Genomic DNA, 23987 nt, shown 5'->3' with positions numbered 1-23987 from the left:
GTGACCCAAAGGTCATAATAAAAGAATAGAGGAGAGGTCATCCTGTAGTAAAGGCCATCTGGAACTGTTAAAGCATCAGATGGAGTAGGGGGCTGAACAGCAGGACACTCTTGGTGCCTTTCCAGATTTCCCAGAGAGACCATAATATTTTTATTGGAAAACCCCAACTTTTTTCCCCCTTAAGCAAAATATTTTCATCTAGCAGTTTCATCTTACTTTTAGAAAAAAGGACAACAGACTGTGATAAAGAAAGGATTTTTATTTCTTACACGGCCTCTAAGTATTATCTGTGTCTTTGAAATAAGGCAGAGGTTCAGCTTTACTTTTGCTGCTGCTGTATTTTGATGCCACTTAGCAGCTTTCCGAAAAACTGTTACTCTAAATCCATTATTATTGCAAACATGCAGAATATAAATAATTTGTAAAGTAACTTGTGTAAAATCTTTTCTGTTAAAACTTTAACCCCCTTCCCAGCCCATAAGAGAGAAGAGGAAAAATTCCTCAGTGATCAGAAAATCAGAGCAATATGTTTCTCATTCTCACTTACTTTGTGATGGGGTCTCTTGTCTCGGTTTCACTGAGGTTTGTAGCATTGTTTTTGGCAGTGGTTTTTTTACATGCCATGAGGGATGAGGGTGCAGGACATGAAAACAAATCAATGGCAATAATTTTTGTAAGAGAACACAGAAGTGAAGATTGACAATATGGAGCTTTGGAAAAAACATTTCGGGCCAGTTCCACTTCATAAAAATGCTGACTTCAGGAGATATGTAAGTTGGAACTTTTTTAGAATAATAGTTGCTGAAGAAATTTTTTAAATAAAGCACCATATATTCTCTAGCTACATATTGTAATTGTAGAGATTTTAGGACATCATGTTAAAAGTATATTTTCTCTGTTATTCCTCTGCGGGGATTCGAGACACTGCACTGGGCAAGGTCTGGCCATGTCCCTTACAATACAGTAAAAAACCCCCAAAATTTAGATGGTCTCTATAATATTTTCACTTACAAATTTATTTAAGGTATCTTGCAGATCATATGAATTCAGAGTTCTCTAGACATGTCAGTTCTAAGTAGGAGCACTAAAAATATTGTCTAACTTTAGAATACCGAGGACTTTAGGCTAAGACAGCAGCACGTCCCTTGATGTCACATGTCAGAGTTACTGTACCAAATAATTATTTGGGAATTAAAAAAGGTTTGCTGTAGTTACTAACTTATAGTTGATTTGACTTTTTATTGAACTTATTGTTACTGAGTTGAACAGAACTGAAAACTCGTAATATTTTCCAGACTGCACAACAGGAGTCTGTCTAACAGTAAGATAAAGCACTAAACTCACTCTTTTTTCTAATTTTTAGGCACAGCAGCACGTATTTGACTAGCAAGAAAGATACAAAATGATACATTTGTGACAGACAGATGGGTTCCCCCTCCACATCACAGCTGGAACGTTTATTTTGTAACCTATTCCTAGAACAAACCTTTTCTGGGTTATGAGACACCTGGCTCTGTTTCTGACCGTGCTGTAGATTTGTGCTGTCAGTACTGTGACCCATCAAGGTTTTAGAAGTGAATCCTCAGAGGTGTTGTGGGTGCAAATTTGTGGGTCTTGAGCAAAGATACTGACTTAAAAGCTATATTCTCTATTGGTGGGGTTTTTTTCTTTTCCTTTTCTTTCATCTTCAGTGTATAAGATTCACATAATACCTTGCTTTGTTGTGAGGTTTTTCATTGCATTTTTTTGTCACTTCATACTGTTTCATTTTCCAACTTCAGGATTAGGCTACGTTATAAATAGTACTCTAGAAACACAGAAAAATGGACCTGAAATAGAACTATTGGTAGAATTTTATACCCCCTTTTGTTACTAGACTTCAAGTAGAGGAATACAGATGGTGGATAGGCTCAACTCAACCAACAGTATTGTAGCTCGACCTGCAGGTACTGCCTGCAGTATCTGGGAATGACTGATTTGATATGTGGTATGATATATGGTACCATTTGATATATGGCATGCCTGCGTCATTTGTTTCTTGCACACATGGGAACAGCTGCTCCTTGCACATCTATCTGCAGAATTCAGATGTTATCCACCAGTTCTTCTTTCTGAAGTTGTTCTCCAGTTGGGGGGAAAAAAAGTTAGGGGAAGAAATAGTCCAAGCAAGTCTGCATGAGAGAGGAAACTAGTGCTCTTAAAGTGAGGAGGGATGGAATCAGGAGCTGAGTCATGTTTCAGCAACAGCTGAATCTCATGATCTTCCTTTCTACTTCTGTCCAGCAAAAGAGATAAAGAGTAGATTAGAGCTAAATTAATCTAATGACCTGTTGTCATATGTGTAAATATCAGCCTTTGTTGCCAGTTTTGTTATGCAAAAGAAGTACTAAATTCCATTTTGCTTCCAGACAGCAGTGATGTTCTTTGATGCAACATGATTCCCAGCAGGATAACAGTCCCAGTTGCTCATCTGGGTGATCCTTCACTACTGGGGTCACTGACCCTTGGCTCAGACATGAAAATAAGGACAGAAAGTTTCAGTCATGGTAGTGTTTGTTTTGGAGACAGGAGGACCTATACTTCCTGTGTACCTGAAACATTCACCTTTGGTTGAAATGTATTCTTTAAAAAAAAAAAACCGCAGCAGACAAACCCTCTACCACAAAATGCAGCAGACTGTTAACTGCAAAGTATGCTAAAAGCTCTGTTGAAGTGTAAGTAAGATGGTAATTTACAGATTTTTTAAAATCAAAATAAGCAACGATTTTCACTTGTTTACTGCAAGATCCACAAAAGCAGTTTGAGGTACACTGTTGGGGGGGATGTCTTCACTTGGGAAAGACAAAGGGTGAATCAAGAAGGTCAGGGGATAAGCAAAGATAGGGATGAAATACGTGAGAGATTCCACCAGGTTGGAGAAAATCATTCTAATGTCTCTTTGAGTTTCATCCTTGTCACTGATTTCAAATTGGTGTTTGCACTTCACCTGCATATATGCATAATATTTACTTTCTCTCCTGCATTTTCATTTCTTTACATCTTCATTTGTATTTTGCTGCCTTCTTTAATAGCCTTCTTTAGTATAACTCCTTATAAAAATGAGCATGTTATTCTCTTCTTAATATATTAGGGCACTTACAGTAATCACCTTATCACCTTTATCCTTCACCCTTTTTTTTTTCAACTGCAGCCCTCCTGGGTTGTAGCTCATTAAAGGCTTTTGAAATTCTTGTGCATCTCTTCTGCGTGTGGGATTTGAGGAGGGGGGATCTTCAAAGAGACAGTAAGTACTATCACATATTCTAATTGGCAGATAGGCTGTGATTGTTGAAGGAGAAAGAAAATTAGGACTGTCTGATTATGTAGATACATTTCTTTAATTTAGAGGTGATGGGCAGCTTTTTCTTTTTTAATATGTAGTCACTGTTCTATTTCTCTGCTGTTGTAGAATTAATGCATAGGAAATATATGTGTGTAAAATTTCTATATAGGTGCAGAATTATAGACCTTTAAGAGAGATCATGTCACTTTTTCAAGGTAGGATCTGCAGTGGATGCCCTGCCTGCAAATGTTTGTTTCATCCTCGGGTTTTTTCCAGTTTACAATGACATAAACTGTACAACTTCCCATGGCAGTCTTTTCCACTACCTTTTCCTCTAGGAAGTTCCCCTGCCCACAGTACCTAGTATCAATTATTCCTGCTGCAGTTTAAATATCTAATACTTGCGTTAAAGATGGAAAACGTTATTTTCCTCCAGTGTCTGTAGACTGCTATTATGTCCCCACTCTGTCTTTTTCTTTCCCCAACAGCTTGACGTTGCTGACTCGTATCTGGAACTTCCAGATCCATTCCTGAAAAAGAAACTCACAGATTTTTTTCTCTACTTTTAGTTGATATGCTTAATTATTGCGACTATGTAGATTACCTTCCAGTTGATGTTATTTAAGTTAATTCTATTTTTGAAATCTATTCTGCATTTCAAGAACATTTGAAATGTTAATCCTTTCCTTCAAAGTTCCTTCATTCGGGTTTTCTGCAGATTCAATACAGTACTAAATAATAATGAAAACCCTGAGTAAATTCAGAGAGTGATCCATGTAGAAAATACCTTGAGCTGTCCATCCTGCATGACTGTGAATTGCTGAGAGCTACTCTCTAGATACTCTGCAGAAGCAGCCTTGTTTCAACTTATTGCATCCAACCCATAGCCTGTTTTCTTAGCCTGGGACATACTGTTTCTGCCCTGTTCACAAGGTGCTGTAGAATAGAATCTGAGTGACTTCACCACATCTGCTTTTGATAACTCTGTAGTGGCTCCTGCTCTTTCCATCATCTCCTCCAGTAGTTTGCTTCAGAGGAGATTGAAGTTACACTCATGAGTTTTTAATTCTCCACCTTCTCTGAGGGATGTTTGACTTTTTCTAGTTTTCAGTATTTCAGCTGTCCTGAACAATCTCTCCTGGTTACTGAAAAAGTCTGAGACTGCCTCAGACAGTTTGTGTGTGTTAGATGAAGTTAAACTAGCTTAACCAGTTTCTAGCTGTATCTTTTGCTGGTGTATTGAAAGATCTTTTTGTGTTGGTGGCAGCAATTTTGCTGGTCATCTGCTTGCAGTCAACCATTTCAGTGAAGACAGATGCAAAAAAAAAAAACCATTAGCCTTAGGGTCTCCTCAGCATCATCTGTCAATATTGTTCCATTGCCGCCACACAGGGGAGCAACCTTTTCTTTGCTCTTCCTTTTACTGCTAATGCAATTACGCAATGATTTATTGTTATCTTTAAAGCTGCCCTGCTTACTTTTATTTCACATTATGCCTTGGCCTTTCTGATTTGTCCCTGTATGCTTGTGTAAACTGACCACATTTGTATGTGTTTCCTCCTCATGTGTCTGAGGTCAGAGGACGGTCATATTTCAACTCAACTGGCCACACATGTATGTACACAGCAGATAAGGCAGAACTGTTAATATTTTTCTTTTAATGACTTGAAAAAGGTTGGTCTCTAGACTTTCAATTCAAAAAATTGTATTTACTTAGCAGCATTTTCTGACTTTTTTTTTATGATAATGCTAAAGTTTTGAATGAAATGGGTGTGAATGAGAAGAGGAGGTGTCCTTTCTTATTTACGAGCTACTGCTAGTTTGTGCCCATGATTATCCTTGCACACAGTGATCATTCTGAGTGATTTCCCAGGGAAAGCAGATGGCTTTAGTGAGAGGTGGTTAATAACTGTGATAACTGACTAGCTCTAATCAAGATAAGAGAAGTGAAGCGTCATATGTCGGTTCAGAGTGAATCACAGTAATGCCTATAATCAAGGTACCCTCATTATGAAGGGTAGTTGTCAGAAAAATTCTACTTGGATTCAGACAAAGGTCAAAGAAAAATATGAGAGAGGACAAAACTCTCATATTGACTTGATTGCCAAAAATTAGGAAAAGGACCATTAAAGCCCTGAAGGCAGTTGTGGAGGCTGGGGGAGGAACAGTGAGACCTGGCTTGCTTGTTGGCACACTGTTCCCGCAAGGTGTTTTTCACTAGCAAAGGAGGAGGGGACAAATTTGACGAGATTTGGCTACTGGCCAATGCACCTTCTGACCTCTTCATTAGAAACAATATCTGGCAAAAATTGGACCGAATGTGTTCATCCCACCGGACTAACTTGAACAAGCTGACTGGCTTTATAAATGTGTGGTCGTTTTTCTCTGTTTCCAGTCCATCATTCCAATGTCATGCCAGTCTGATGGTAGAAGAACTGAGAACTGGCAACCGTGAATGGCTTGTCATTTAGCTTCTGTCCTTACACAATGCTGTTTCTATCCTTAATAAACATTGTCAGCCATCTTACATATGTGGAACTGCAAGCATTCAATACTGCTTTTGTAAATGAGTGAGCCTCAGTGGAAAAGATGAGATTGCGGATTATCACTTGGGCTAATATCTGAATCCTGGCAGCAGCAGGGGATTAATTGAATTGACCAAGTACTTGCACACCAGAAGCAGCAGCCAAGTTCGTTTCTGCTGCTCCAGAGGAGGATATATGCAATGGGACATGTAATGTACTAGCCATGAGTATCCTTCCCTGCTGTGTTCATCAATTAAGATAAGTAGGTGGATTTTTTTGCAAGGATCTAAATCACTAAAATGAAAAATCCCTCACAGGAGGCTTGGAGCTCCCAAGGGATTGGGGATATTTGTAGTTCTACTTCTAACCCTAGATGAAATTAGGGGTTGATTTCTCTTCTGTTGACGACTTTGCTTATTCACTTTTACTCACAATAGCTTCAGCCAGCACCACAGATTTTCTGTTGATGAAAAAGTTGAAGTTTAGTTCAGAGAACTACTGTAAACATTTGCTCAGGGGTGGAAGGGACTCAATTAATATGATTACTTAGTACCCAAATATAAGCTACATGGCTAATGCCCTTTAGGGTCAAGGGACGGGTCCTCAACACAGTTGGTAGAGCCTGAAGAAGGGCTTGACTTCACCTTAATGTGGCCATGTTACAGATGTTCAACTGAACTGCCCTCTGGAACCTGCAGCAGCCACCTAAAGTGACTGAATCTTGACTGGCTCTCCTGGGAGTTCAAAACATACCTTAACACCTAAATTTAAGTGTCAAAAATGGTAGTTGCCTTCACCTGAAAGCTGAACATCATTCACAGAGTTTTGAAGAATGGAACGAGGTAGCTACTGTTCGCTGAGGACAGCCATGCATAGCTTTTCCCTTCCTTTTTGTGACCACCATTTCATGTGCATAGGAATCACTATACAATGGGTATGTCTGTCATTACTGGATTAGCTTGCAATGAAAAGCTCTTCTAACAATTATAGGAAGTTCTGCAGCTAACAATATTGTCATTTGAAGCAGTTATCATTAGCTTTTGAATTGAATGGCACACAAATGCATGAGGATAGTTTGTACTTTACTGAACATTATAATTTGAGGTCTCAAAAGCGCATGACAGTAAATTGTTGACATTTTCCATATAACACTTCAGCAGGAGGGTTTAGAAACTTCTTGGGATAGCTTTTGTATTTTTAAAAGTTCAGTTTCATTTAAAGCACTCAAAATTGATTTAGCCGTTTTTTTGCAAAAATTATTTGACGATGAAAAGAGTTATGTGACTGTTAAGCATGATTATATTGTTAAAAACCACCACAAAATCCTTGGAAGGCCATAAATCCTCAAAGTTAGCTGATCTGAAATTTCAGACATAGGCATTTTTATTGTGCCGTGTCTCATGAGAAGGAATACAATTCAGTGAAGACAGCTTAATACACTTATCCACATTATGAAACCAAAGCACTGTGGTCAAACACTTCTCAAGATACTGGATTTCAATAGCAGAAATGTTGCTGAAGAGGTCTGAAGTACAGAGCGAGTTCTAGGTTTCTCATCTGTGCTGCACAGTGTGTTTACCTAATCATTTTAATTTTCCCCACAATAGTCTGCACTGGCATTTCCCATATATACTTAATGCAGTATATGCTAACAAGGATTTAGGGTGTATCCTGCATAGAAACACACATGGAGAGGGGCAACATAAAAAATAGCATCACATTAAGTTCAGGATCTTGTATAAAGATATATTCAGAGTTAAAAACTATTATAATTACAAAAGGGATAGTGCAATATTCAGCTGATAGCTCTTATTCTTTTCAAGAGTATGCCTATATATTTTCCCCTAGTCTTTTCGTTTCTTTAAGTTGGGAGGCATAATGTTTAAATGTGTTATGTCCTTGAAAGGCAAAAACAAATAGTATTTTAAATAATATTCAAAAATATGTTAAGTAATTGAAATACCTATACTTTTGTCATCTGAAAGTGGTAGGATTTGCACAGTGGCTTAAATGTAAAGCACAGAAAATTAATTAAGAGAAAAAAATCAGAACATTTTGGATGTCAGTATGGTCAGACATCTTATGCATTTCATTTTAGAGTTATCCTTCGTTAAATGTTATTGCAAATGGTTACTGGGTACTTTGGTTATAATTAACAGGAAGCTCATACTGCATTTAGACTCTGATTTTTAATACTGTGTATATGTATGAACACATTATATTAACAGTTGTAGAAAATATTCTAAAAATTTTCCTGGTGGATGTGAACATAATTACTGGCATAACTCTTCAACAATTAGTTCTTTCCTACTTGAATGGGAATAAGTATCCCTCACCAGACCATGAACAGGAAATTTGAATGTTCTTGCTGCAAATGGTGCTGCATCCAAAGAAATGATAAGCAGATGTATGAGAAAAGGTGGTTAATGAAACAGGGAATGCTTATGTCTGCACCTGTTGAGAGTGATGTGATATTCATGGTTAAAAGTTACATAAGTTCACCATCCTCTCTCATAGCAGTTAGTGTAACACTAAGGTAAATATCGCCAGTTACCACCAGGTAATTCTGTTTTATAAGCACTTCAGGTAAAAATGCTTTCTTCTGAAATGAAGTACTCTATGTGCCATTATTGCTATACTGTCTGACTTCATACACTAGAAGTTTGGTTATCTAAAATACATGGATTTTTTTTCCTTCGAATTGGCGGTCAGAGAGTGTTCCATGTGATGATACATTGTCCATTTAAAGAAGAATTAAATCTACCAATGTCTAGGAAATTTCTGATTTCCTTTGCTTCTTCCATTCAGAGGACAAATATCAGTAGACAAATGCATTCCTTCACAGGGTAATTAATACAGGACTACAAATTGGAAATTAAACTGCAGAGAAAGGAATCAACATGCACAGGTGATTTTCAGGCCTGTTTTTCCTTCTACACAGAAACCTTCCAAGTGAGTAAGGCTGTAACATTTCTGAATTACAGCTTTAGGGTATAGGAGAATGTAAAACATATATTTTTATTTTAAAAATAAGTATGCAGAAACACAGTTTAAATTTGAAATGAGTTTTGGATTTAAACTTGAGTCCCTCTCCGCTGTAAATTAAACAGAAAACAATTCTGGTTTGATATGGCTGAAATTGTGAAGAAAAAATTTCCACTGTGACTGACTATAAGTAAGAATTGTGGTGCACAAATCAGTGGTAGTAGATATAAAAAGACAAATGCTGAGGTTTATCTTGTGTTGTGTAAATGAATCACTGAACCATCAATGTAGGTGGCTCTGGCTGTTGAAGGGAATTCAACCAATCAGTTGTATCCCAAATCAGTATTTGGATCAATAGCTACAGGATTTGTGGGGGAAAACTGGTCTGTCTGTCTATGCCATCCTTCTACTCCCTTCTTTGTTATGGTGTTCTTTTTAATGTAAAGGAACAATTTGCTTGGGACTCAATCTGATGAAGAGACATTTATGATGTTCACATACCAACTCTGGGCTGGATTCACATACTTGAACACAGATGTCTTGTGTCATTTGGGTGATCAGTCTCTGAGACTTCAACATGACCTATGGAGTCCTTGCCTAGCAGCTGGAAATCCAGAAAGATTACCTGGGGTGTCAGGTACCCATAGCTCTTATGTTTGAGCAGTTGAATCAAGGCTGGGTATCCAAGCTCTCAAGGAAGACCTAACTCACAGCATCAAAAGTGGCTGTAGAGCAACTCTTTTTGTGCTGGGACACAACAGCTCCTAACATGGCAGCTCCTAACTCTGGAATCTGCTACCAACAGCTCCCTGCCATTGTAAAAGCAGCCTGTGCACGTGGCTGGTGTGAGCTCACCTGCTGTTGGCACCTAAATTCTCAAGTCTTTATCTGCAGTCATCCTTTGTGAATTCCCTTTTGTTTTTGCAAAACTAATCCTGAATTGGGATAGTTTAAAATTTCTCAGAAAGTCAAAGTTACCTGACTTTAAGGCTTTTCTATTTCCAGAAGAGACAAGGCTTACTTTCAGAAGAGATATAGGCTTTGAATAGGCTGCTTTTGTTAAAAGTTGGTGAACAAGCTGTGTTTGGAAATGGCACACAAGAGAGATGCACAGACCTGTAGTCTGCATGGATGGATGCTGTCACACTGTAGCCATGGCTGTATTAGATGAAAAAGGAGCATTTTACTAATGGAAGGGAGGAGACAGCTGAGTGCTTCATTTTGCAATGATGACAGAGCATTAAATTGGTCTGGGGAACAACGTGAGTGGGGTTGTGTGGTCAGTTTACTGCGTGCGTGTGTTTGATATATATCAAATTTTCTAAATGCCAAAGAAACTTTGAAGCCCAGATCAAATTTTTGTAATAGCTTTGTGTGCTTTTGAAGATATGATCTGTGCTCAGTTTGTGTTTGTCAGATTCCTAAATGTCATCTGTTTCTATCTGTCACTTTTTTATCATATGGCTAAAATAGTGCACCTAAATACAAATTCCCAGTACAGCATCACCTTTCGTTTGTAACTTTAACACAAGGCACATGTTGTTACTTTCTGGGAAGATACAACCTGCTTTTGAGAGATGCCAGATTCAGTTTGTTTACATTTTAAACAAAGCATGCACATTTCAAGTGAATCATACAAGAATCTGCTTCTGCTGTTTACTGCATGAGTGCAAGCATAAATGTATCCTTATGCGGTTTTTAAAATCTGAAAAAAATATGATTTTTGTAGTATTAAGTTAAGAAAGTATATTAAAATTCCTCTCTAAATACAGGCATTAGAACCATTAAATCTGACAAGTTCTGATGAAGTGAATATGAATGGTATCAGACCATTCTCAGATAACTCAGGTATTAGCACAGACATCCTAAGACACATGACACAAAAGGTAAACTCTGTTTACCAACAGCCATGACTAGTAATTATTAACTTAATGAATTAAAAGACAGTAGATAATCAGACTTGCTCCTTAAAGAGCAGTGTTGTTTGTAGCATTGCTTCAATCTAGGCTTCAATATCCAAGGTAAACCCCATGGCAAACTGAAACTGGAAACACTTCACTGGTTTTCATTAATATAGGCTACCTAAGCTGTCTGCTAACTGCTGCTTTATATGTCTGGGGTAGGGGGACAGCCATTAGTTTCATCCTTCTTTTAATTTTTCAGAATTCAAGCAAAAACTCGAGAATTTCGGGAGCGACAAGCTCGAGAACGTGACTATGCAGAAATACAGGACTTTAACCGGACGTTTGGCTGTGATGCAGATCCAATGTATGCTGGGATCACTTCCTATGACTCTTCTTCAAATAGTGGCACGATAACACTGAACACCCGACCACAGAGCCCGAGGGAAGGACAGACAGTGGAAGCCTTGTACGCACAAGTGAAGAAACCACGGAATTCAAAGTCTTCACCTGTAGACAGGTAGGCACCAGCCATCAATCAATACACTCTCTCAAAATATGCCCTTGTACTGCTTTTGTCATGGGAGATGACTGTACATCAATTAGAAAGTCAGAGCTGCTTTTTTATTAATGGCTTTTTAAAGCCTTTATGTAGAACAGTATTGAGCTCACTCAAATCAACCTGTTACAGAATGGGACGGCAAAGTTATTTCTACAGAGCAACTGCTTTTCTTCTCATTCTTCAGATGGTTTGGAATTTTGGAGTCACCGTTTGGCATAATTGAAATCAAATTCAAATTTGTAACGTTATCAGGTTTATTTATCAAAGCTATAATGGATATGCTTGTGTAATGCAACATTTCCAACCTATTCACAGCAGTTACAAAATCTATAGAAAGCTCTTTTGTTACAGCAAAAATGGGTTGAAGCTTACCTGGATTCTAGTCCTACTGCTGTCCTGAACAGGTTCAGCTTTTTGATTAAATACAGACCAAGTGAGTAAACTCCAAGCTTAACTCATGATCTGCTTTCTCTTCTCATGCTGTAGCTTATGATTTATACTCTTCCTGTGGTTTCATTATCTGAACTGGGTCATGCTTGGTTTTATGCTGAAACTGGGCAAAATTCTGGTTTCTGTTGATGGAGTTTTGAGTTCCTTTGAAAACCTGAAGCTAAAACAGGCATGTAAACTAAAATAAAGTAAAAATAACCAAAGGCAAAATTCACAGTTTTTTAGTACTTTAACAATGAAAATACATCTGTTTTCTTGGCTTACTTGTATGAACTTGCAGTTCTGCATTTTCTCAGCTTTACAAAAACTAACACAAAAATCCTAGTGCATGAGCTATTGTTGCCTCATTCGGAGGTTATTAATTTAGCTGATAGTAAAGCCACTCATTTTGTTTTCTACTTCATCCTTTCCAGAATTAAAATATTGGACTTGCAGTTAAATCAGCAAAGCAGTGTCTTTGCTTACAGTGTTTGAAATCTGTATAGCTTCTACATGAGGACTGGCATTCATCTTGTGTATTCTGTTCTAGGTGGTAATGGAGTCATTTCTGTTTGGTCTTAAGGAAGGTAGCTGTCGTGCAGAGTTCAGTCTGTCCAAAACCCTTTGAGGACTGAGATTGTTGCATTCAGCCCTCCAATAGATCTATTTTTCCAAGTTTCTTTACATAATATTGATAAAAATATATCCTCTAACATGACAAATAAGAAATCTCAGATGCATTATGGAATGCATACATTTTTATTAAAAGTCAGTAGCACAACTGCCTTTTTATTTTCTTAACTGCATTGTTCTCTTGTGCTGTGTAGAAGGTCTGCTTTTCATATTAAATGAAAATAATTTATACATTGTGTACATATGTACATTATCTCAGTGAAGGAAGCAAAATAATATTAAAATGACAGCTTCACCTGCGTCCTTGAAATTTTGTATTCATTAGATAATATTGGCTGGCACTGGTATATCGAGGTATATATATACATTTGAAATATTATATATATATATATACACACACATGCATATATATTCATATGTGTATATATGCATATGTGTACATATATATATATAAAATATATAACATTCATATGTATATTAAATATACATTTCAGCACTTTTGTGCCTTTGGAAATCAAAAGAACTTGGTTGGATATGGCTGCCACGTGGTGACTCTTATGGCTGTTTTTGTTAGACCAAAGGCACTGTTTCATGCTGGAGTTGAATGGCATCAATGTCACATCAACAAAAAAAAAGTTCTTTGATGCAAGCCTGGCACGGTGAAATAGAAGACCTGCATGACCTAGCTAACTCTGTGTGATTGCTGATAAAAGAGCCAGGAGAGTGAGTAAAACTGAAGATAACGGGGTACTAGGAGAATCTGATGTTAATCATATGGGTAGGACCGAAGAGCAGTGAGGTAGTTTTGCACATTCAGGCTGCTTCTGGAGCATGGAGGGCCCTGTATCTCACAGCTGGATCATGCTGTGACAAAAAGAAAGACCCAGCACACACAATAGGCTTGAGCAGAGGGAGAAAAAGCAAGTCAGGGACTGGAACTGGGGTAAGCAAAGCCACCCCTAGCCCTGTTATAAAGGGGGACACATTTGACAAGAATATTTAATTCAGATATAAAATATTATTTTTTGCTATAAATGTACTCTGAAGTACCTGTTCAGGGGTCTGAGGCATGAAGTTCTGGTGTATGGGGTTTTCTTTTCTCTCTCCTCACATCTTTAACAACTAAACTGTGAAGGTAGTGAATCCCACCTGGTTCAGAGAGACTTTCTGGGGAATGTTGCAGTGATTTGTGCAGGCTCAAAGTTACCTCTCCCAGAAGTCAGGTCTGTACTTTGGGACCACCTCTGAGAGAGCATGTCATAATGTCATAGAATAGTTTGGGTTGGAAGGGACTGTAAAGATCACCTAGTTGGGCAGAGAGGAGATGTAACATCTGTGAGGGAGCAGCTTTCAGTCATCCTCAGGGTGTGTGAAGGAAATCTGGGAGCTTGACCCTTTGTAATGTTCAGCAGGAGAGCCTGAATTGTGGCTGAGGTATCTTCCCAAAGGCTCCTCTGTGTTTTACAGGCTTTCTCTTAGATTTATTAAGAAAGCATCCTCTGAGCATTTTAAGAAACAGTTGTGACCATGAGGACCTGAGGTGCTTGTTAACTGTGTTGTCTCCTTGTCCGTAGGATACCTGGCTCCTCACCCCATGGGAATTGTAACTTGTTTCTTGCTATCCCTTTCCAGCAGAGAGACCTTCTCCTTTCACTTAGCATCTCCTATGATGCCCTTTTCGACACCAAGCATCCAAATGCCTCCTCTCAAGGCTCTTCTCCATGGAGCTCTCTTCTCTGCAATCTGATTTATGCTGATAATGCCACAAGAAATTTGATGAGGAATAGTTGGTTGAGGTTCTGAATCCTTAAAATATTGTGTACACTAGCGTTCACCTGTGGTGTTATTTTCAATGTCTTTTACCCCTTTGCCCTCCCATTCTTTCCTTTCCTCTGGATGTTTCAGAGGTTACCTAAATAGAAGCAGTTGCTTCCAGCCTTTGTGGATGGGAAGGGAAATCACTCTCAGTGTGTTACCCTTGCACTGAACTGCCAGGAGCTGGTAATGGCCAGGCTGTCTCAAATCTTTAGCACGTTCATATTAAAAGCAGCACTGTTTATATGGGAAATGTTATTTCTATTAAAGTTTGGTGCTTAGTGCCAAACAAAATATGACATTTAAGTAAGTCCAAAAGGTTATTTAAAAGGCTCTTAAAGGAAGCATATAACAAAATGTCCCATAATAGTTTGCATACCATTGCTGAACATTTATGACAGATTTTTCCGTAACTTGCAAGAGAATTACTGTGCCTGTGTGTGAGGCCTTGTCATGGTTTGTTTTTCTTTAATATTCTCTCAACTTCCCTCTTACTTTCATCAACACATGCCACCAACTGTTGTTTAACTGTATCATTGCATATGAATAATAACAAAATATATAAACTGCTCATCAGAATAGTGGATTTTTTTTTTTTGCACATTTAAGGATATTATGAGAACAACTATTATATTGCTTTAACAAGTGATGGTACTGTCATCAAACAGTTATTTTATAACCTAACTGAAACCAGTATTGAGAACAGGCCTGTTTCTCCTTCTTGGATGTATTTTGTATTTGCATGTATCCCAAGCACCTCAGTTGTAGACAGATAGTACAAAACAGTAAAAAGAACATGGTTATTCCTTAAACTTTGTCCATTTCTCTAAATTAGAAAGTAGATAGTATAATGTCAAAATACAGCAAAGGAGAAAGAGAGTTTTTTCAGTTATGTTAGGCATAAATGAAGCAAAGTCAAGGTCAAATGTATAATCTATGTTTATTTTACCGTTCAGGAAAGAAGTATCTCAAGAACTGTGTTCTTGAGGATAAAGCTTTTAACTTAGCTGAAAAATGTCTCTAGTATGTTTTGCATCATACAGAAGAGAACCTGTATGATTGCTCAATACTGTTTTTCGTGTAGATGACAATGGTGCTACACAGTGGGGTTTTATAGTGATCACCTGACATCCATAGCTGAGCAGCATGTAGAAAGACAAGTCCTAATGGACATTTACTGGCTGTCACTCTGTAATCATTTCCCACCAAGAGTGCATTGTCCTGAAATATAATTGAAATAAAATAGGCACTGTGATGCTGTAAATCTAAATAGCTTGAAAATAGTAGGTTAGACTCCTCCAGCTTGCCGAGGACATTTTAATGGAAACATAAATACCATAATCATATGCTTTTTGCATGCATTTTGCCATTAAAAAGAAAAAAATCTTCATTTTAGAAGGGAGACCCTTATGAACTTGTTTCTTTTCTATCAGAAGTAGAATCAAGTTATGTCAAAGGAATATCTTGGAACTGAAAATAGCCCCACCTCCTTTATCTGTCATCTGTTTGGTACAGAGAGGCAAGATACTGTTTTTAAGGTTGGGTCATATACTTTGCTTGCTGCTTTTAAAAAAAAATTGAGAACATTTTATTAAGATGTTAACTTTGATTCTCTGAGTAGTATCTTTGTGCTTAAATTGGCATGAGAGTAACGAAACCTGAAAACTGCATAGAAACACTCTAATATAATATAGAAATATATAAAAAGTGCAATAAGCAGACCCTGTCTTTCTAGTGTGTGTAAAATAACTCTTAGCAATAGCAGAATGGGTCATGAAAGCTATGAAATACTATATTACCATGCTTGGATAAATATTTGTTAAAAAAGCAGGCTCTTGTACAGCTATATTAAACTTCTTTATTGGTAGTGTCAGTCACAACAGTGTTCTTAAGTCTGTGGGATCATTTATGCATAGGAATCTGAGCTTACTGCAAGGCCCACCAAAGATAGAGAGGAATTATTACTCAGGGAGATGCATCCTGTAAATGCTAGGATGTTTCTTAGATGAAGAGATTTTTTGATGGTTCTGGAGGTTGACTTGAAGAGCACTTTCATGAAGGGAAAGGCCACGGAACTGTAAACCATCTAACCAGTGACATTTAAAACCTGCAGAGCTGTGCAGAAGGCTAACAACCTAGATTGAATAAGATTATGAGTAAGCTCTTCCCTCCTACCTCTGTTTACTTCTCTTCGCTGGCGTGGAAGTGTTTTCCTATGCCTGAATCCCTTGTTCTTCATTGTTTATCACCTTCTGCCATCAGAGCAGTAGAGATAATGTGCTACCAGGGGAAAGTGCCACTCATGCAGGAGAATACTCAATCAGGTTGCAAGCATTTCAGAGTAGAGAACTGTTTTCCAAGTTCCTTAAATAATCAGTAATGTTTCAGAAATTAGTAGTCATAGGTTTTAAATCCTTACCTTCCAGTTAGTGTCACTCTTTTGTGGCATTTTGAAGCTTCATTCCTCTGAGAATCTGATTTCTGGAAAGACTTTCCTGACCTAGAAAATAGCACATATGCCATTATGGGATAATCAAACAGACTTTCCAAACAACCTGCTGGAGAGCAGTGGGTTAATGAACTATTTGCAGTTCTCTAACGTATAAAACTGAAAATAATACTTGGAAGTCATTGTGGTATTTTTCCTCCTCTGTCTGTGATAACCCAAAGAAGGATTAGTTAGAGCCTCTGTGAGACTCTTCATGGGGTTTAATTTCACTTTAGCGCTAACACATTGGGTTTTTTGTTTCTCTACCCTTCATCCTATAAGCCAGTAATCCTTGCCCCCAGGACTGCCTAAAAATTAGCTTGGTCTCTCACAGACCTGTATATTTAGAACCCAATAGACACTATTAGCATTGGCATTTTATTATCTTAGGTTGGTTGTTTTCTTTTGTTCTTCCATCTTGATAGAATATAAGACAAGTTTTAATATAAATTCATGAGGATTTATGTAGGCTCCCTATTGTGAAAGTATGCGATTGCTCTCCCCTCTTTGGGTTACCACTTTGGTGAAATAAATGGCAGACTTACAGTGAACTCTATTCAGGTCTCCCATTTTAATTACTTGAAAGTCCTGGTTTCTCTCTGAATAGATACCAAGCACTGATACTGTTGTGAGAACCGTGTCTTTCTCCATTTACCACAGCCACAGCCTCACTGAAAACCCGATGGTTTCTCTTCCCCTCTCCTCTGGTCTGCTCGCCGTGTAATCTGAAGTGTGACAGATGTTTGTTTGTTTTTACAAAAGCAACTCGAGTTAGTACCTCTACAAATGGTTGCAGTGGGAAAATGCACAGAGAGATAAGAGAGATGAACTTCCCGCTCCAGGTTACAAGACGAGGGGGTGAAGGGGGGCCCACCCAGACGTGCCCTTTGTGCCCCTGTTCTGAGCGACTGCGGATGGGCCGCCTTTGCTGGAAGTTGGGAGTATCTGCATAGCTTTGTGATTTTCAATTCTTTTGAGTGCAGATGAGAGACTCTGTATAAAAGGTGGACCAAAACCTGTCACATCTCATCCATTTAAGGGTATACTATGTTAGTATTTTTAATACGTTGTAACTGAGTTATGCATAGGATTTTTTGTTGGTATATTAGTGCAATTTGCACACAGATATAGATCAGTTGGGTCTTTTGTTGCTTGAAGAAAAAATAAACGAACCTTTACATTTTTTCAGATGGTAGAAGATAACATTTAATAAAAAAAAAAAAAGAAATAATTATATATCCTAGTATGAAACAAAACAAGTTGCAAAAGCAATGAGAGGCAATGTCTCAGGCATCTAATGGTTATTGTGTGGCTTGAGATTGCAGGCCAAAAACCCAGCTGTGTCTGTAACGTGCACATCTTTATTTCCCACTAATGCCATCAATACAATTTGAAGTTCTTCAGCCTGAGAAAGTTATAGAGAATATTTGAGTACACAAAGCTGAAAAAGCAAAGGCTTTCCCATTCATTAAATGAAGTGCTTTGATCCTACCAGTGTAAACTGTTAAAATCTGTTCTTTGCAAGTTCTACTAACCAAAATTTGGATTGTGAACTGATGTTGTGCAGCACTTGAACACCATAATTTAATCAGTTTAATTTGTTGTCGCTATTGAATGTAGCCCTTTCTAAAGAGAATACAAATTTATGATTTTTATGTCTTTTATCTCCCTCCAGTCAATCCATCTGTTCCTCTTTGGTGAAGGATTCAGGCTTCTCCTTTCCAAGCGTTTAAAGGGCTAGAGGTTTTGCATTTTAGATTTGTCTGGTTTATAGGAGAGGGTGTACAGGCAGAGCTTGGAGAGAGTGCTGTGTGTTCACCAAATTCTGGCTTTCTACTTGCTAAAACTAAATATGTGATTTGAAGTTACATCTTTAAAATAATGTAGTTTATTGGATTAACAGTAAAACATTCTTCTAGTATTGGAGAGTTTGAAGAGTTTTTCCTTATTTTCTATTTTATGAATGATATGATCTCCTTCAGAGATGAGACAAACTAAATTTAACTCCATTCTTTATCCTTATGGCCAGTATTGTTTATTTATGTGACTTACAAATCGTCCTGCTTATGGTTGAACTATTTTGTCACTGATGGGAGTGGTGGAGTCTAATTGTGGGGAGGAATCCTCTGCAGTAAATTTTAGGAAGGAAAATAGCATCACTACATATAGGTTATAGGGGGAGCTGGTTGGTTCCTTCTAAAATCTTGTAAACTCATTGAATGAGTGCTTATGAAACATATCACATTGGCAACCCTGGAAACTGAGAAATTGCTGAAAGATCTCATTTCAGTTTGTTCTTGGTTGGAAAGCTGAAAAACTGTGCTTTTCCACTCGTCACTCGGAAAACAGTGTATATTACCACAGCCTTATACTTCATGGTATATTGTTAAAGAATTGGTTTATAAATGTTTCAAGTCTTGTTCCTTAAGGCTCAAACACTATGATGTGAAACACTGAAAGGTTTCTTGCATGACCTATTTTTGTGATTAGGTATTTCTGAAAAACATCAGACTTATTTCTAACATCAGACTTACTTACTTGCCATAATTTTTTTTCATTCTTTAAAATACTAGTGACATTTAAATAGCTTTCAATCTGATGTGTTCATGGGAGTCTTTCTTACATGATGGATATATGAAATGTTATTATGGTAAATAGATGACATATTTGTAATGGATAGGTAATTTCATCTGCCTGGAGTTTAGATGGTGATATAACATAAGAATTTATGAAAGAAAAAACAGAGGAGCAGATTTTGCTTCATTTTAATTTATGTGTATAGTTTGGTAACAATAATGCATGTCACGCCTGAGTTGCATTGCATTCTGTAATGAAATGTCTTCTGTGTGCAACAATTCAGTCTTGATTACAGCCTTCCCTCATTCCTAGGTTTCCTTTAAAAGGAAGCACAGTACAAACTAGGATGAAGAGAGACACATAATTTCTACTACAAACATTTAGAAAAACGATTAGAATGTATATAACTTCAAGGTGTGAGAACTAATGTCCCTCAGACTTTTCATTTCCACTTATCTTTGGGAAGAAAAGCTGTGACCTGGCAAACAAAGGAGACAGAAAATATTAGCGTTGGTCTTTATTTTGCTAGACATAGTTCATGGCTCATTAATAGTTATAGTATATATTACTGGGTATTATATCCTGCAGAGAAAACAAGCAGAAGTTGCCTGTCATTACTTTGTAATTGTGTTAGTAGATATAGTCTGGGAGGGGGAAAGAAAAAAGGAAAAAGAGAAGGTTTATCTGTATATTATTTTGTACATCATCTTAAACTGTGCTGTGTCTGCTTGCTTAAGATAAACTCTATGCATATTTGCTAAAATGTTGTCAAATTAACCCACCCGTTTCTAAGGATTGCTAAATGCCCATCAAGGAATGGAGGGACAAGCTGAAGCTATTTTAATTAGCAAAGTGTGATTTAAAGGTTGCTAAAATCAAAAAGAGCTTATTCATTTTTCATCAATAATAATTTTTCTTAATATTTCATCAAAACCTGCTGATTTGGAGACCACCTTCTGGGCTTTGATTCATTATGGCTGCAGACATAATTTAATTTTTCCCCCTTTCCTCATTCTGTGATATGCTCTCTTTCATCTTTAGACATTGTTAAGATGTTTCTAACATTCACAGATTGCTAATTGGTCCAACTTTTTTAAAACTGTACTTAAGACAGAGACTTCTTTTTTGTGGAAGCAGTTTTCCATACATTTGCTTTCACTAATGTTTTCTTCAATCTCTCTATATGATAAAGCATAAGTTCTCAAAAAGACACTGAAAATTGAGGACATGTACTTTTTTATATATGACAAGTGAGGCAAAAGTATTAGAGATGTGATAGAGGGAAATTAAGAGTTGGTACAGTCATTAAGATTGCACAGTCACTACGTTAGGCCTTTACAGTTCATCTAGAACTAACTTGGAATTACATGTAAGTAATGTTTCTTTATCTAAATCTTTGGGGGATCATGAAGAAAAGCAATTATGGGAATTTATGCAAAGGCATTTTGTGAAAGGATGTACAATAAAAAGAAATTGCTCCTTTCACTTAGTAGAGCTATTCATCTAAGTTTTGTCTACATAATCGTACTCTGGTAATTTCTAGTCACCAAATGCATTTGTGTTATTATTTTGAGATTCATAACCTGTTTCTTCTTGAGAGATCTCGGTGTAGAGTAGTATCCAGGAAACTTTCCATTCATGTACCATGTTAAAACAACAAGTGGTTGGTTACTCAGCAGCAGCAGAACATAGGGGGTTGAAGCAGTCTAAGTGCTGTGGGCTGTACCCTGATCCTTTACTGTGTGTGGTTGGAAAACAGTCAAAATCTTCATTTTCCTTTGCTCCTCTCTCACTTGTGAAATGTGTCACACTGGGTGGATGCAGCTGATGTCCAAGGCACAGTAATTAGAGCAGGGCCATCTTTCGCTTTCTTACATGTAGCCATTTTCCTCAATCCAGTCTAAATAGAATTTCAAAAATGTCCTCTGTGTCTTGCTTAGATGGTCAGAGCTAAGTTGTTTCTCCTGTGAAGCCACACTGAACAATTCATGCAGACTGAATTTCATTAGCTTTCATTAGTTGCACTATTCTGCTGTAGTTAAAACTGCTGCAGCTCAAGATGTCAGAATTTAACAGGAAACAGGTAAAACTGACATAGCATCCAGTGTCAGGAATTATCCTACTTTATTGGAGCTCATGCTGGCGTTTTTTAATATTCCTTCTCAAGCTCAGATGCCTCCATCTTTTGGTAGCATGTCATATGTGTGTGTCCACGTTCAGTAGAGCACATGTACATGTGCAGAATGCAATGCAGATACAAGATGTGTTTAGCTGTGGCAGTATTTGTGTGTGTGTATATTTATGTCTGTCTGTATGTTTTTGTATTAAAAAAATCTCTAAAAATTCTTCTGCTCCAGAGGAAGTGACCTCCAGAGCTCATCTAGTCCAACCCCCTGCTCAGAATGGGTTTGCTCAGGTCAGGTTGCTCAGGGCTGCAATTGTTTCCTCAATATCTCTGAGGATGGAGGTTTCATCCACCTCTGTGAGCGCCTGTTCCAGTATTTGACCAGCTTCATGCTAGCTAAAAAACAAAGGCAAAAATAAAAAGCTTTTTATATCAGAGTTTCCTGTGCTCTTGTTTGTGTCCATTCTCTCATTCTATTGCTGTGCAATTCTGAGAAGAATCTGTGTGTGTGTTTTAAAAAAAAAAATATCAAATTAAACAATCAGTTTTTGTAATATAAAACAACAGATTCAAATTTTTCAGGCATCAAAAAATTTTTAAAATAATAAAGATTACCTTAAAAATAGTTGTTATCATTGAACTTTTCCTAGAATGATTGCCCACCTTGGCTTTTTTTTTGTATCACCTATTGTATTTTCATATTTCAGTTACATTTAGTAGGTGGCTTGTTTCTCATAAATTATTTTGAAAACATGTTATCTTTTCTCCACTACACTATTCAAAACTTGAAGAATGAGTCTGAGAACAAAGTATAATTCTTGATTCTTCTTGAAATACAGGAAGCTGCCTAGGAAGCTGACTTTTCTCATTTAATTCACAGGTTTTGTATTGTGCTTACAACATTCAGCTCCACCAAAAATGATGCATCTGAAAGTACCTTTAAAAATGACTCAGAGCTGTGTGTGCTGTTGGATTGCAAGTGCTCCTTATATGTACTTAGTTCTTGCTTTTCAATCTGCTGGTAGAGAATTGTCTCATTCTGCTGGTAGAGAATTGTGTTGCTGTGCTGCACAGGCTGGATTGCTGCTGTGTGGGATGTGTGGCTCTGATAGCCTTTCTTCTGCTAAAGGATTTTCTGTATTTCTCTTTAAACACTGAGGTTCTGCAGCTCATCTGCACAATTTCCTGGACAAAAAGAGATCATAACTCCCAAAGAAATGATACTGTGTTAGCAGGGAATTCTGAAACAAAGGCTTGTAAGCATTTATCCAAGTCCTGCTCACTACGTTCATTCTACAGCTAAAATTTACAGATGGTGAGTTCTGCATTGCAGGAATGGAGGCTCAGGAGACATGAGGTCTCCTGTGGAGCTGAAGGCTGCACTGGAGGAGGAGCGGGAAATGAAGCAACTCTCCTGTGGAGATCAGGAGCACTGCAGGATGGAGATCGGAGAGAGGAAGCTACCTGCTGAGCTTGCTGTAACAAAGGGGAGCCAACTGTCCTCTCACCTGCAGAAAAAAAAGAAAAAGAAAAAAGAAATTAACTGCCCTTCTCGTAAGCACCAATGAAGCACAGGATGGTCTGTGCAGGGTTGTCTTTTATCTAGATAGTATGTTTGCAAGGACTCTAGAGAACTTCATAACCTTTAATGGGACTTGCAGTTGATATAATGACCACCCCTCAGCTGAACCCCTCCCCACTCCCTGCACTGACAGGCAGTTACCTGTACCTCTGCTGCTGTTTAATTGCACATAAATCAGGGCCAGGACTGGAGACGAGCCAGGAGAGTATGGAAGGACAATTTAAGTGCATAAGGTAATTACCTGGGCTGGAACATGGCCAGGGCATCAAGGTTAAGAACTGTACGCTTGTGAGAAATGCCTGTTGATATTCTTCCAGAAACTATTTTCTACAGAGTTACAGAAAAGACCCTTTAGTTACTTAGTCTGATTCCCTCTGTACATGGAATTGGCTCTTACTGTGATATATTCCACCACTCCTGTAGAGAACATTGAAATGAGGTTTGGCCAATAGCATTATGTGGGCTCTTTCTTTTATAGGTCTTGTTTGAGAAGACAATTGCCTGGTATACAAACGAAATTTTTATTTTATCACCTCCACATTCTCTTGAATGTACTAAGGTCTATGGCAGAGAGACATAAACAGTCTGAGATTCACAGTACCTGTCTGAGGGTGTCCCTTGAGATCCTAAGTAAGGAGGAAAAAATTATTTTGATGTGTGTTCCTCAGTCACAAAACAAGGTAAATTAACTGCTGCTGAGACCTCTGTTGTGATTTAGACTGCTGCAAAAACAAAAAAAAGCTTGGCTATCACCACATCACACATAAAAGACACAAACCCTTAACATCTTCCTTTCCTTCTTTGTTTGCAGACAAATGCAACATCTCTCCTTTGGTGAGCTTAATCATATTTTTCATATTTCACTCTCTTAGTTCATTACTCCATCTTCAGTCAATTTATGTTCTCTTTACCATTTGAAGCAACTCAACAGTCACATCCTTCAGTATTCTGCCTGAGCTACTCAAACCTCCTCTTCATTGATGTGATACTGAGAGAAGAGCTGCATGCTGCCTCCAGTCATACAAGAACTCTGAAAAGTGTTT

General features: G+C 37.7%; 1 protein-coding gene across 13 annotated transcripts in view; it reads left to right on the top strand.

Annotated features, from left to right (window-relative positions):
- Positions 1-23987, top strand: part of PARD3 (par-3 family cell polarity regulator) — a 447662-nt gene that overhangs the window by 338103 nt on the left and 85572 nt on the right. For all 13 annotated transcript variants that reach the window (XM_032683091.1, XM_032683072.1, XM_032683027.1 and 10 more), the window contains one exon: positions 10996-11253. In XM_032683091.1, coding sequence (XP_032538982.1) covers positions 10996-11253 — 258 coding nt within the window. The remainder of the gene's footprint in view (positions 1-10995; positions 11254-23987) is intronic.

The sequence above is a fragment of the Chiroxiphia lanceolata genome, chromosome 1 (genome assembly GCF_009829145.1).
Source record: "Chiroxiphia lanceolata isolate bChiLan1 chromosome 1, bChiLan1.pri, whole genome shotgun sequence".
NCBI classification, from domain to species: Eukaryota; Metazoa; Chordata; class Aves; order Passeriformes; family Pipridae; genus Chiroxiphia; species Chiroxiphia lanceolata.
The sequence above is the reverse complement of the archived record's forward strand: the minus strand, read 5'-3'. Positions and strand labels throughout refer to the sequence as shown.